Source organism: Euprymna scolopes, chromosome 5, assembly GCF_053919585.1.
Source record: "Euprymna scolopes isolate OS-2025 chromosome 5, ASM5391958v1, whole genome shotgun sequence".
NCBI lineage: Eukaryota > Metazoa > Mollusca > Cephalopoda > Sepiida > Sepiolidae > Euprymna > Euprymna scolopes.
This window is the reverse complement of record NC_136486.1, coordinates 82,665,148-82,678,328: the sequence shown is the minus strand read 5'-3', so window position 1 is coordinate 82,678,328 and position 13,181 is coordinate 82,665,148. Positions and strand designations below refer to the sequence as shown.

Genomic DNA, 13,181 nt, shown 5'->3' with positions numbered 1-13,181 from the left:
GGGTTTTTTGGGGGTGTGTTTAGCAAGAAAAAAAAAATGGTAGTAGGCAGGCAGGCTCAAAATCGTACCACGAAGGAGGAAAAGAATGTGAAAAAAAAAACTGATGTCTTTGCGTGTAAGCTCCTCACCAAACCAAAAGTGATGTAGGTTTAAATTAAGGCTAGGCAATCGAAAAGAGGGGATGACTTTCGAAAATATCAGAGAAAAACGCGACCCCTATCCTGGAGAAAAATGCCCAGTTGAGGGTGAAGGAATTAATGTTTTTAGCCAATTATTTTATATTTGATGTTCGAAGGGGCGAGCTTCAAAATGCTACTGATCTCGTGAAAATCTGTTGCCTCTATCGAAAGTTTTAGGCAGACATACATACATACAGACAGGTGAGATTTATATTATAGATTAGCGGGGGTATCCGGCGTAGCTCGGGTGTTTAGAGGTGTGTGTGCTCTGCGCAGGGGTAATCAAAACAAATAATAAGCAAAGTAATAACCCTGTTTAAAAAAAAAAATCAATGTTAAAACTTTAAAAAATCGGGGAAGTGGGGAAAGAAAAAAAAAAAAGGAAAAAAAAAACGAACATAATGCAAATGAACGATGTAAAAATTTCTTAAAATCGGAAAAACAAAAACAAATAAAGAAACCCTGAATGTAATGGAAAAAAAATAAATAAAAATAAAAAAATAGAAAAACGAACGTTAAAACTTCTTTAAAAAAAAAAAAAAATCGTACATGAAAAATGGCATAAATAATCCATTTCAAAATTAAAACTTGAAAAATCGAAAAAAAAAAAAAAAAGACATCTCACATCACGATTTGAACTTACAATGTTTAGATAATGATGCCACGCTCTAATCAACTGAGCTAAGAGGACATTGACAAAATTGGGTCGTTTTTTTTTTTTTTTAAATATGTAAACTAATTCAAGTCCCAATGTCATTTGAAGCTCACTTGTCATGAGGGAACAGTTTTTTTGCTACCCCCTCCCTGTACAAAAAATGGCCAGTTTAGGGTGAAGGAAGCAATGTTTTTGTCCAATTTTTCGATATTTGTCGGCCGAAGGTTCGAGCTTGAAAATGATACCTATCTGGCGAAAATCCGTGACCTCTGTCGAAAGTTTTTGCGAGACATACAAACATACACACATTTTCGCTTTTATATATATATAGACTAGCAGGGGTACACGGCGTTGCCCGGGTGTTTGTAGGTGTGTGTGTGTGTGTTTTTGGGTAAATGAAAAGAAAAATCGTTGGCCGGGTGTCCCGGGTGTTTGTTTTAAAAAAAACAAAAAAAAAACGAAGCCTTGACGTGCAGTTGGAAAATAATAAAGTGTTAAACAAAAACAAAAAAACGTGCAACGTTTAACAGCAGGTGCCCATTTTTGACGACTTAATGACGTCAACTTTGAGTGCGGGACAGTGTTTTATTTACCGCGAGTCTGTTCACTTTTATACGAAAAAGCTTAATGCACATGTGGCGATCGAAAAATCTTGGATATTTATCTTTTGAAAGTCAGGCAAATTAAATAGACAGGCGACCCCAGTTGTTAACTCGTAGATATTATCATTTAGGCGTGATATAAAAAGTTTTAAGAAGTGAGTTGACCGATCGCTTCTCGGTAAAAAGCCTTTCTTGGATATACACAAAAAGCAAACATACATACATACACATTTTCGCTTTTATATTTATAGACTGGGGGAGGTACCCGAGGTTGCCCGAGTGTTTGGAGGTGTGTGTGGTTGTTAATGAAAACCTAAGAATAAGCGAAGTAAAAAAAAAACAAAAACGAACGTTAAAATTTAAGCGGGGGGTGTGATACTATAAAGTGGCCCTGGGGTGGATTTGAGCCACTAAGTGCTTAGAGGGGGAGGGGGAATAGACAAAGAAATCAGAAATATCCTACAATAGACAAAGGGATAGGAAACGGCTTAGAAAAACAAAGAGAAAATATCCTACAATCAACCATAATAGAAACCTACTGATAAAACAGGGAAGGGCAGCTTCTGGTAACCAGAATGGGGTGGGCGACCAGTCATACCAACGTAGAGATCGAGATGCGTTCGAGAGCGGATGGAAGTTGAACAGTCAGTTGACAGTTAGATGCCCGTCACAACGGATGGAAATTGGACAGTGATAGTTGAACAGTTATAGAGTTGATCAAAACATTGAAAAAAAAACAAAAAAAAAAAAACAACAACAACAACACTAAAAAAACTAACGTAAGACAAATGAACGATGTTAAATGTAAAAATCGAAAAAACAAAAAAGAAAACAGAAAAACGAACGTTAAAACTTCTGAGAAAAAAAAAAAAAAAAAAAAAAAAAAACGTGAAAAATGGCTTAAATAAGTCTGTTTCAATATTAAAATTTTTTTAAAAAATCGGTGGGTACCCGGGTGTTTTGGGGTGTGTGTGGTCAGTCGGGGGGTGTTAATGAAAACCTAAGAATAAGCGAAGTAAAAAAAAAAAAAAAAAAAAACAGAAAAACCAACGTTACGTGAAAAATGACTTAAATAACACTGGTTCAATATTTAAATTTAAAAAATCAAAAAAGAAAGACATCTCGCACCACTGACCCAACGCTCTAACCAACTGAGCTAACACGACGACGTACATGAAATTGTGCCAGTTCTTCAACTATTTAAACTAAATCAGGTCATGACATCATCTGACACATGCGTAGAACCAATCTCGTCATGAAAGGATGGTTTTTGTTGACCCCCCCCTGTAGAAAATTGTTGATTTCAGGGTGTAAAAATTAACATTTTTGGCCAATTTTTCGGGCGAAGGATGGAGCTTCAATATGATACCAAGTTTTTCGATTTTTGTTCTGTCTGTCGAAAGTTTTTAGCAGACACAAACACACATACATACACACATTTTCGCTTTTATATATATAGATATAAATTTCAGCTGTCTCTTTATCTGTATGCCCAGCTAAAAGTCAAAAAATAGAAAAGGGACCACCATGAATATTGTATTGTCAAAACTGCCAATTCTTTGGACATGTAATATTGAAGATTCAGAAAGCATTTAATATTTTTTCTACCTTAAGGACTGCAAAATCTGATAGGGGAAGTCATATGAAATCGTTTCCTTTTAAATGATTTTAACATTTGTGCATGCGTGAACACCATTCATCTCTTGCATGTGCTTAAATACAAAAATTTGCAACGTTATCTTATGATGGTAACCTTAGCTGATTGGTTTAGGTTGACTCATAACTATTATATATTATTTTAATTGGAATTCATTACTGAGATGAGCATTATATATTAATTTTTATTTATTGCAGACTATTCTCATCTTTATTAGTTGTTGTTTCACGATGTTTCGGCCAACTATTCCTCTGGCCTTCGTTAGGTGGTAACCGCGATGGATAGGAACTTCGAATCTCCTAACTGAAATTACTGCCATCCGTAGTAGTTGTTGTTGTTTCACCACGTTTTGGCCAAGTAAGCCTCTGGCCAGCTTTGAGTAGGATTGAAACTGCTATCTTCAGACAAACTGCGCCACGGGCCCTGCAGGGTGATCAAGGGTGGATATTTTTATCTTATATATCCACGTTTATTTACAATGAAACAACAACTAATAAAGATGAGAATAATAGTCCGCAATAAATAAAAATTAATATAAATAATACTCATCTCAATAATGAATTCCAATTAAAATAATATGTATACCATTCGGTACGGACCTGACCATGGAAGATCAGATAATAAACGTGGATTTATAAGATCAAAAAATCTAACCTTGATCGCCTTTCGGGGCCCGTGGTGCAGTTGATAGATGTTGAATTTGTACAGTTCCAGATGAGCATTGTCTGAAGATAGCGGTTTCAATCCTACTCAAAGCCGGCCAGAAGCTTACTTGGCCAAAACATGGTGAGACAACAACTATGGAACGCAGTAATTGCTGAGAATGCAGTCAGGAGATTCAAAGTTCCTATCCGTCGCGGTTACCACCTGACGAAGGCCAGAGAAATAGTTGGCCGAAACGTAGTGAAACAACAACTAATAAAGATGAGAATGATAGTTCGCAATAAATAAAACTCGTAACTATTAGTTTTTAGGTTCTACCCCACATTACGGCTCGCATTATTTTTTTTCCTTTTGCATTTAAACAGGGTTAAAAGATTTTAAAATATTTTTTTGTACTTTGTATTTATTTGATATTGACGGTTAATTAAATTAAAACATAATTTTTCTTATTTTGGGGGTTATGTAAATCACAATAAGTAATTTTTAAAAACATAAAACCATTTCTTTTGTTTAGAAAAATTTTTCTATTTTGTTATTTTTAAAATTGAATTATTTTCAGTTTGTTTTACGCATGCGTCAGATGACGTCATGACCTGATTTAGTTTAAATAGTTGAAGAACTGACACAATTTCATGTACGTTGTGTTAGCTCAGTTGGTTAGAGCGTTGGGTCATTATCTAAACATTTTGGGTTCGAATCGTGGTGCGAGATGTCTTTTTTTTTTTTTTTCGATTTTTTAAATTTAAATATTGAATCAGTGTTATTTAAGCCATTTTTCACGTAACGTTCGTTTTTCTGGGTTTTTATTTTTTTTACTTCGCTTATTCTTAGGTTTTCATTAACACCCCCGACCGACCACACACACCCAAAAACACCCGGGTACCCACCGATTTTTTTAATTTTAATATCGAAAGAGGCTTATATATGCCATTTTTCACGTTTTTTTTTGTTTTTAGTTTTAACGTTCGTTTTTCTGTTTTCTTTTTCGATTTTTACATTTAACATCGTTAGTTTGCCTTACGTTAGTTTTTTTTGTGTTTTTTTTTCGACCCCTTTAATTTCCATTGTTTTTTTTATTATGTTGAGGATAAACGTTTTTAATCATAAATGGATGACAGTTTATCAAGATTAGTTTAGCTATATGCTAACATTCAAACATTAAAAAGACCAGTGTTAGTACCCCTTTTATTTTTCTGAAGATGAAGACACTACCTATCTACTATTAAGTAGCACTCAAAATGTGGTCTACAAAGAATATTTCAATAAAACTTTTCTAGTTTTACTCAGTTTTGTTTCTTTGCCCCAATACATCCAGATAAAATTTAGAATTCAAAGTAAAATGAATGTAAAAACTGAATGCAAAAATTGCATAAAGCTTTAAAAGGAAATGCTTTGTTCATAAGTCCACCGTATTTCAGACACATCATTTAAATATATTTTATTAGTATATAAAAATCTGGTCACAAGTAATTGACATTTAAAAATTATTTTTTTGAAAATCAATTTCTCCAATTCAAACATTTTATGAAAAAAAGAAACAAATACTCACTTTTTAGCCTCTTCTAAATGACAAAGGTATTCATATGCCATATTTTGTTTTCTTTTCTCGTCCATTTCTTCAGCTGAAAGTCTTTCATCTTCAAGAGCTACAAGATAGAAAAATATATTTTTATAACATTTAAAATAATGTTTAAAAAATAATAAAGTAATTGCTAAGAAAACTACAACAAATACAAAACTTCTATTTTATTCTATATACTTGCTAGTAATGGTGTATGTAGGAAAGCCAATTAATTTCTTGTATTGAGATTATCTAGAAGCAGTCTTAATGCTGCAATATAAATTCAAGTGAGACCAAAGCGTAAAGATGTTATCTATATTTTCTGAATTGTTTCAAAAGAACATATCGAAAATATACTTTAGAATTTTTGGAGTCATTTTTGTCAGAAAAATACTATAAAATCAAGAATTTTCAAACTAGTAAGCAGCTTGAAAATGTCAAAAAAATTAGCCAATCAGTTATCACCAGACAAGTTTCAATGAAATTGTGAAATTCATGTAAGCAAAAAAAGTTTTTGGTGAATGAATATATAAATATGTGTGTGTGTGTGTATTCAATTGATTGAAGAAATCATTGCTTGTCAAGAATAATAACTTATAACAAGAAAGAAAAAAAAAACAATGTAAAAAAACGTGACTATGCACAGAATGATGACTAAAAGGAAGATGCTTATGGACAAGTTTACATCGTGATGCACGAATACAAAATGCAGAGGAATTGGACATCCATAAGGACCAACACTTTTTCACAATTAAAAAATGTCTGGACGCAACGATCTTTGCCAGGTTTGGGAATGAGATGATATTAGATTTGAGCCATCATTTTGGAAATAAATTGTATACCATAATTCACGAAATATCTGTCAAAGTACCATGAAAGATGTTTCTGAAGCACCTACCAGAAACAACGAATTTCATTCGAGTCAGTAGCTGTGGTTTACTTTTGTTTATTAAGCTGTTTCATTCTGTGATAATGGAGGAGGAAACTTTACTGTATGGTGTGAATTTAAATTTTTTCTGTAATATTTTTATATTCTTGAAATTTGAGGGAGTAGTGTAAAATTCCAGCTAAATTCTGCTGCTACTATTTCATTTTATGTATAATTTTTTCTTTGTTTATAAAATTGAATTTTATTAAAACTGAAAGTAATTCTGTTAGGTTTTCTTTTGGTTGTAATAGCACGATACTGAATGTTGTCAGTTTTACAAAAAAAAATTTAATGTGATTTCATGTTCACAAATGAAACTGGAAAACCAGTATTTCAGTTAAACTACTCATCTCTCCCAATAAGGGCAGAAAAATACAAAGCATTTTTTTTACTTCATCGATGTTACCTGGCAATTGCAAATCAATCAAAATTTTCTTTACTTAAAAGGTTTTTTTAAATAATTGGCCGTTTTTTTTTTTTTTTTTTTTTTAAATCAAAGATTGCTATGTATTCATTTTTTAAAAAAGTTTTCATTCAAAAGAAAAGACAAAAAGTAAATTCGTTCAATTAATGTTCAGTTGAAGTGAGGGAGTGTAGGCCTTACAAAATAATGAAAAGATTGAAATTGAATTAAGTTATTTTCTTTTAAAAAATCAGTTGTCTTTAAATGTGTAAAATCTTCTAAGAAGCTAATAGCTGTTTAATAATTTAAAAAATTATTAATAATGAATCTGTACATACATTATAAGCAAGCCATAGCATCTTTTTATTTAAACTTTTGGAAAAAATATTAAAAATTAAATAAAATTGTTTTTAAATAATTTTGTAGAAGTAGAAAAAATCTTAAAAGAAAAAAATGCTAAACAAAGGCATAAGTGGGAAGTTTAGTAATGTAAATCATTTTAGCAAGAAAAGGAATTTAAATACATTCTTTATTCCATCATAGATATAAAATTGCATAATATATTAAATGTCAATTCATCATACAAAATAATTATTTAGCAGTTTTCATTTTAATTTTTAGATTTCATACCTATGTTTTGCAACTTAATTTGTTTTTGTTTCATTCACACCTTTGTGAAATTATCCCTTTTTTATAATACTACACAAACATACTCAAGAGGAGTTTTTATACATTCATTTTGTTCATTATCAGCAGGCAGCTCGATGTTACCCGGTTGTAAATTATATGTAAACATATTTTAATTTATGCAGATTCCGTATTTATTATTATAGCGTCAATTCTCTATTAATTATTATATTGTACCCAATATATAGTAGTGATTTCAAAAATAATTAAAAAAAAAATAAAATAAAATAAAAACACAACTTTGGTGCCATCAGCTAGATCGAAATTAAAACATGTAGTTTTCCAGTGTAATTTGTTATCGTCTGATTTAAGTTCATGTGCATATAAAAACTTTTAAAAAAATGTTAAAGATATAAATGTATACTTGCGCATGTGTAGAAATAACATGCTTAGTCAACTTATGCCTGCCAAGTTCCAATAGTTTTCAATTTTAACCCTTAGCAGCTATTTTTATCGGCTAAAAACCAAATCGAATTTGTTCCTATAAAATGTTTTTGACTTCTGATGGAAGTATGAGACGAATGGATTCGCCAATCATTTTTATAACCAACGTCTGTGCTAAACAACCAATGAAAACGTCCCAAAATTATTATAAAAATTGTCGAATTTTGGATTCAATCAGTTCGCCACTACGTCATGGACCGCATTTAATTCTTGGCCGCCATTTTGGTTGCTGATCTGAACTACACCGCCATCTTGGTTACTGATCTAAACTTCACCGCCATCTTTGTTCAACACAAGGTCTCAAAACTTAACAGGTTATGCGCCCAGCCACTGTCTTTTCTTTGACAGATCGGAATCTAAATTCGAATTGTGGCAGGTAAAATTTCTGGGATATCTAAGGATTCGAAAACTACACAAAGTTATACAATCTCCAACAGAGAATCCAAATGACCCCGAATTTCTCGAAAAAAAACGCGACTGTTTTTGCAGAACTGATTCAATGTTTAGACGACAGAAGTCTGTCTCTGATTATAAGAGACGCATTGGATGATGGAAGGAAAGCATTGAACATATTAAGAGAATATTATTTATCAAAAAGGAAACCGAAAATAACATCCCTATATACAGAATTAACGTCTTTGAAACGTAACGAGAATGAAACGATTACCGACTACGTTATAAGGGCAGAAACAACCGCCAATGCCTTAAAACTCTCAGGTTAAATAATAAGCGATAGCTTGTTGATATCAATGACCTTCAAGGGACTTCCAGCCGATTTTAAACCATTTACAACTGTTATAACTCAGAAAGACAAACCCATAAATTTCAGCGAATTTAACGTGGCATTGCGCAGTTACGAAGAGACTAATCGTATGCTCGTGGACAATAATAACTCCAACAATATTATGAAGTTCAAAAATGCTTCTCGAAAGCAGACACCACCAAATTATGCACCTCACCGCAACGTATTCTCCAAAAGTAATTTTCCCCAAGAAAAAGAATAAAATTATCTGCTATAATTGTGGACGACCCAACCACAAAAGTTTCCAATGTTGATATAAATGCTCTAAAATTGACTCTGTAAAAAACGTTGAGAACTTTGAGGAAGAACATACATTTCTATTCACATGTAACTTTGACAATACCACAAACGGTAAAAATCTCCTTGTAGACCGTGGTGCTACAGCGCACGTTATCACCAAGGAATCTGATTTTATTAATTTTGATTAAAACTTTAATCCTTAAAGTCATTTTGTCGAACTTGCCGACGGTAGTCAAATAAATGACAGTCTTGAAAAGAGGCAATGCTAAAATATACCTAAAAAATAATAAAGGCGAAATCTGTAACTGTATTTAAAAAAAATGCTCTGTTCATACCTACATTTAAGCAAGACATATTTTCCGTGCAGGCTGCAATTAAACAAGGCGCGAATATACAATTTGGCCAAAATACATCAAAATTGACATACCTCAATGGAACTGTATTTGACATTAAAGAAAATGGCCGACTATATTATTTAAAAAGTATGGTTCCCTCAAAAACTGCCTGTCACGACTTGGAAACGTGGCATAAAATTCTAGGACACTGCAATACAGCTGATATTAAAAAATTACCAAATGTAGTCGAAGGCATGAAAATAATACCTTCAGACGATCTCCCAAATTGTGATGTTTATTTTCTAAAAAACAAATCCGACACTATCCTCGCCACTAAGAAATATTTAGCTGATGTTGCCCTGTATGGTTCAGTAAAATGTAGTCGCTCAGACAATGGGACTGAATTTACTAGTAAAGACTTTGAACTTCTATTAATTAACCACCGTATTAAACACAAGAAATCGGCGCCGTATTCCCCCTTCCAAAATGGCACAGCTGAAAGGGCATGGCGAACCCTTTTTGAAATGACAAGATGCCTACTTATCGAATCAAAATTAGCGCATAGCTTATGGACATACGCTTTAATGGCAGCAGCATATATCAGAAATAGATTGTTCAATAAGAGGCTAGGAAAAACACTGTATGAAGCGTTTTACGGTGTAAAACCTAAAATGAATAGAATGCATCTATTTGGTTCTGATTGTTTTGCATTTATTGAAAACACTAGTAAACTAAATACTAAAAGTGAAAAAGGTACTTTCGTAGGTTACGATAAAAATAGCCCGGCATACTTCGCAGCTCAAAAAGGGTTAGATGTGTAAAATTCAATGATACATTAAATTTAAAAAATGGCGATCCAGTGGATGAAAAACGTGAAATATTGCCTAGCATCTTAATCGATCACAATGAAAATATTAATAACAATGACAATTACAGTACTTCTGACGAAAATAGTAACCAGACACGTCGATACCCAATAAGGGGGCGAAAAAGGCCAGACTTCTTACAAATTGAAAAGATACAAGATTACGCCGTGGATTATTGTTATTCGTTGAACAGCGCACCGGAAAGTTATGACGCGATTAATTCAGAAAATCACCAAGAATGGGAACAAGCTATGGTATCCGAATTGAAAGCTTTATCTGAAAATAACACATACGAAATAGTGGCAAAACCAACAGATAAAAATATAAATTTAGAAGGTTTTTCGGATTCAGATTGGGCTAACTGAGGATAGAAAGAGTATAGCGGGGTATTGTTTTAGACTGTCAAAGACTGGACCTATGATCTCTTGGAAAACTAAAAAGCAAAAAATTGTTGCACTTTCTACTTGTGAAGCAGAATATGTGGCTCTTACTCATTCCACGCAGGAGGCAATTTTTCTGAACACCCTTCTAAAATCTATTTTAAAACCAGATCTAAGTAAAAAACCTATAGTAATTCATTGTGATAATCAGAGCAGTATCTTATTAGCAAATAATTCTATGATTCATCAACGGTCGAAGTATATTGATATCAGATATCATTTTATAAGGGATGAAATAAGAAAAAAATCTATTACTCTTATGTGACGTCTGAAAATAATATAGCCGACATTTTCACTAAACTTATAAAAAGAATAAAATTAAGACATTTTATAACTGAACTTTTTGGAATCTAATTATGAATAAATCTCTTTTCAGAAACCCAAAAGGAGAAGCATGAACAGTTAAAATCAAAAAAAAAAAAAAAAAAAAGTAAATTGTCGCGGGCACGACGTTAAACTGTGACCATTTCTACCTTACTAACGAAATTAACCAATTAATACCTAACATGTTTCCAGTTTTTGTTACAAAAAAAAAAAAAGAAAAAAAAAAGCCACTTGTTAAAACCCTTTTGTAAACTTCCTATTTGTCAAATAGTTCTTTTTGTATCTTTTTTTTTGGCAAACATTTGTTAAAACAAAACAAAAAATGTATATTTGTGAATTTTTGTGCATATGTTTATATGCATTTGAAAAGTATTCTATTTGTATGTTTATATATATTTGAAAAGTGTTTATTTTTATATGTATCAAAAAAAAAAAACAAAAAAAAAAAAAAATGGCTTCTTTTTGCACACATTATACCAATATATTAAGAATTCTTTTTGACCAATGAGAATAAAGACAAATTCCCCAAAACCAGAAGAAAACAAAAAAAAAATTATTTTATTGGTTTATTTTTCTTTGTTCATTTATTTATTTTTCTTTCCTTTTCTCAAGTGAAACCAAAATTGAATCCGAAAGGATTTTTCTATCATATCAAAAAAGGGAGTGTGTAAAAATGTTTTTGACTTCTGATGGGGGTATGAGACGAATGGATTCGCCAATCATTTTTATAACCAACGTCTTTGCTAAACAACCAATGAAAACGTCCCAAAATTATTATAAAAATTGTCAAATTTTGGATTCAATCAGTTCGCCGTTTACATCACGGACCGCATTTAATTCTTGGCCGCCATCTTGGTTGCTGATCTGAACTACGCCGCCATCTTGGTTGCTGATCTGAACTACGCCGCCATCTTGGTTGCTGATCTGAACTACGCCGCCATCTTGGTTACTGATCTGAACTACACCGCCATCTTTGTTCAACACAATGTCTCAAAACTTAACAGTTCCACATGTCCAAATACCCTTCCTATCAAGTTTCAAGTCTGTAGACCAAAAATCGACAGTAGTTTAGTAGAGACTGTTCTTCACAGAAAAACAATGTTATGTTTATCGATACTTCTATGAATTTGGGTATTTTTGCATATTGATATTAATAATAACCCTTTATTCTATTTATTTAAAAAGAAAATACAACTTTGTTATATATAGGTCATGGAATTGCATTCATTTGCAAAAGATCTAGCTAATTTGCATATTCTTTTAAACATTCATTTTAATTCTCTTAGTTTTTTCGGTTTTCTTATGGGATGATCATCTTTAGTTAACTTATGTGTAATTATAGTCATGCAGATATTCTACATGATTTATATTTGCGTAAAAAGATCAAGATAATTTGCATATTTTTAAACAAACCTTTTCCCATTTTTTCTTTAATACAATATCTTAAGATTTTTAATTTATTACTTAGCTATCATTGGAATAGTTAAAACTAAAAAAAATAGATAATTATATTTCCAGAGATTTTTTTACAGTCGATTTATTTGGAACCAAAATTCGAACAAATTTTTGTATTTTTATTTTTTGTCAGTAATTTTTTTTAAACATGTAAATATGCACTTTTTCCTTTTAGAGATTAATTTTTTTTATATATATATATTTCAGACAGAATCAAAATTTAAACGTAAACTAAAAAATAATTATGATAAACATCGGCACTTCTGTTTATATTCATGCCGATATCCTACATGATTTATACTTGTGTAATATTTGTGTAAAAAAGTTATAGTAAACCCAAACCTCTTTCTATATCATTCAAACACGGTAGTGTTTGAATATATGGTTAAGTGTCAGTTTTAGTCATTTAGAACTGCTTTAAAGCTTCACCGCTCACTCATTTTTCGACCAAATGTCAAACAATCATTACAGTTTATAAGATCAGCTATATTGTGAAAAAAAATTTCACTTTTCATTCAATAAAACAAAAGTTATGAATTTTTTCTGGTGTTCAAAACTGTAAAAATATGTAAGGAGGTGAGCGACGCTTTTTATAACTGGTTTCCATAGCAACCACGTCGCTTCAGCGACTACTGTTGCTACTAATTCACTCTTGTCTCAAAAAGAAAAGTAACAAGTGAAAGAGAGAATGAAAGCATGAAAGGGAGATAATTAGAGTGATTTTATTGAAAGCAGACGAGTGCCATATATTGTTATTACATGTGTTTATGGGGGCCAAAAAATAAGACTAATTAAACAAAGAACAATAGAAAAATGTGAGCATGTAAAGTAATATGGTTAAGCTTAAACATGGAAAAGTAAAGGACAAAATATTCTAGTAAAATATATACTAAATTTATAATTTAAAATATTGCAGCATTAAGAATTTTTTTTTAAATTC

General features: G+C 31.7%; 1 protein-coding gene across 1 annotated transcript in view; it reads right to left on the bottom strand.

Moving 5' to 3' along the window:
• Positions 1-13,181, bottom strand: part of LOC145276893 (ras GTPase-activating-like protein IQGAP1) — a 274,771-nt gene that overhangs the window by 191,877 nt on the left and 69,713 nt on the right. Inside the window, exon 2 of the mRNA XM_080128329.1 lies at positions 5,306-5,402. Coding sequence (XP_079984455.1) covers positions 5,306-5,402 — 97 coding nt within the window. The remainder of the gene's footprint in view (positions 1-5,305; positions 5,403-13,181) is intronic.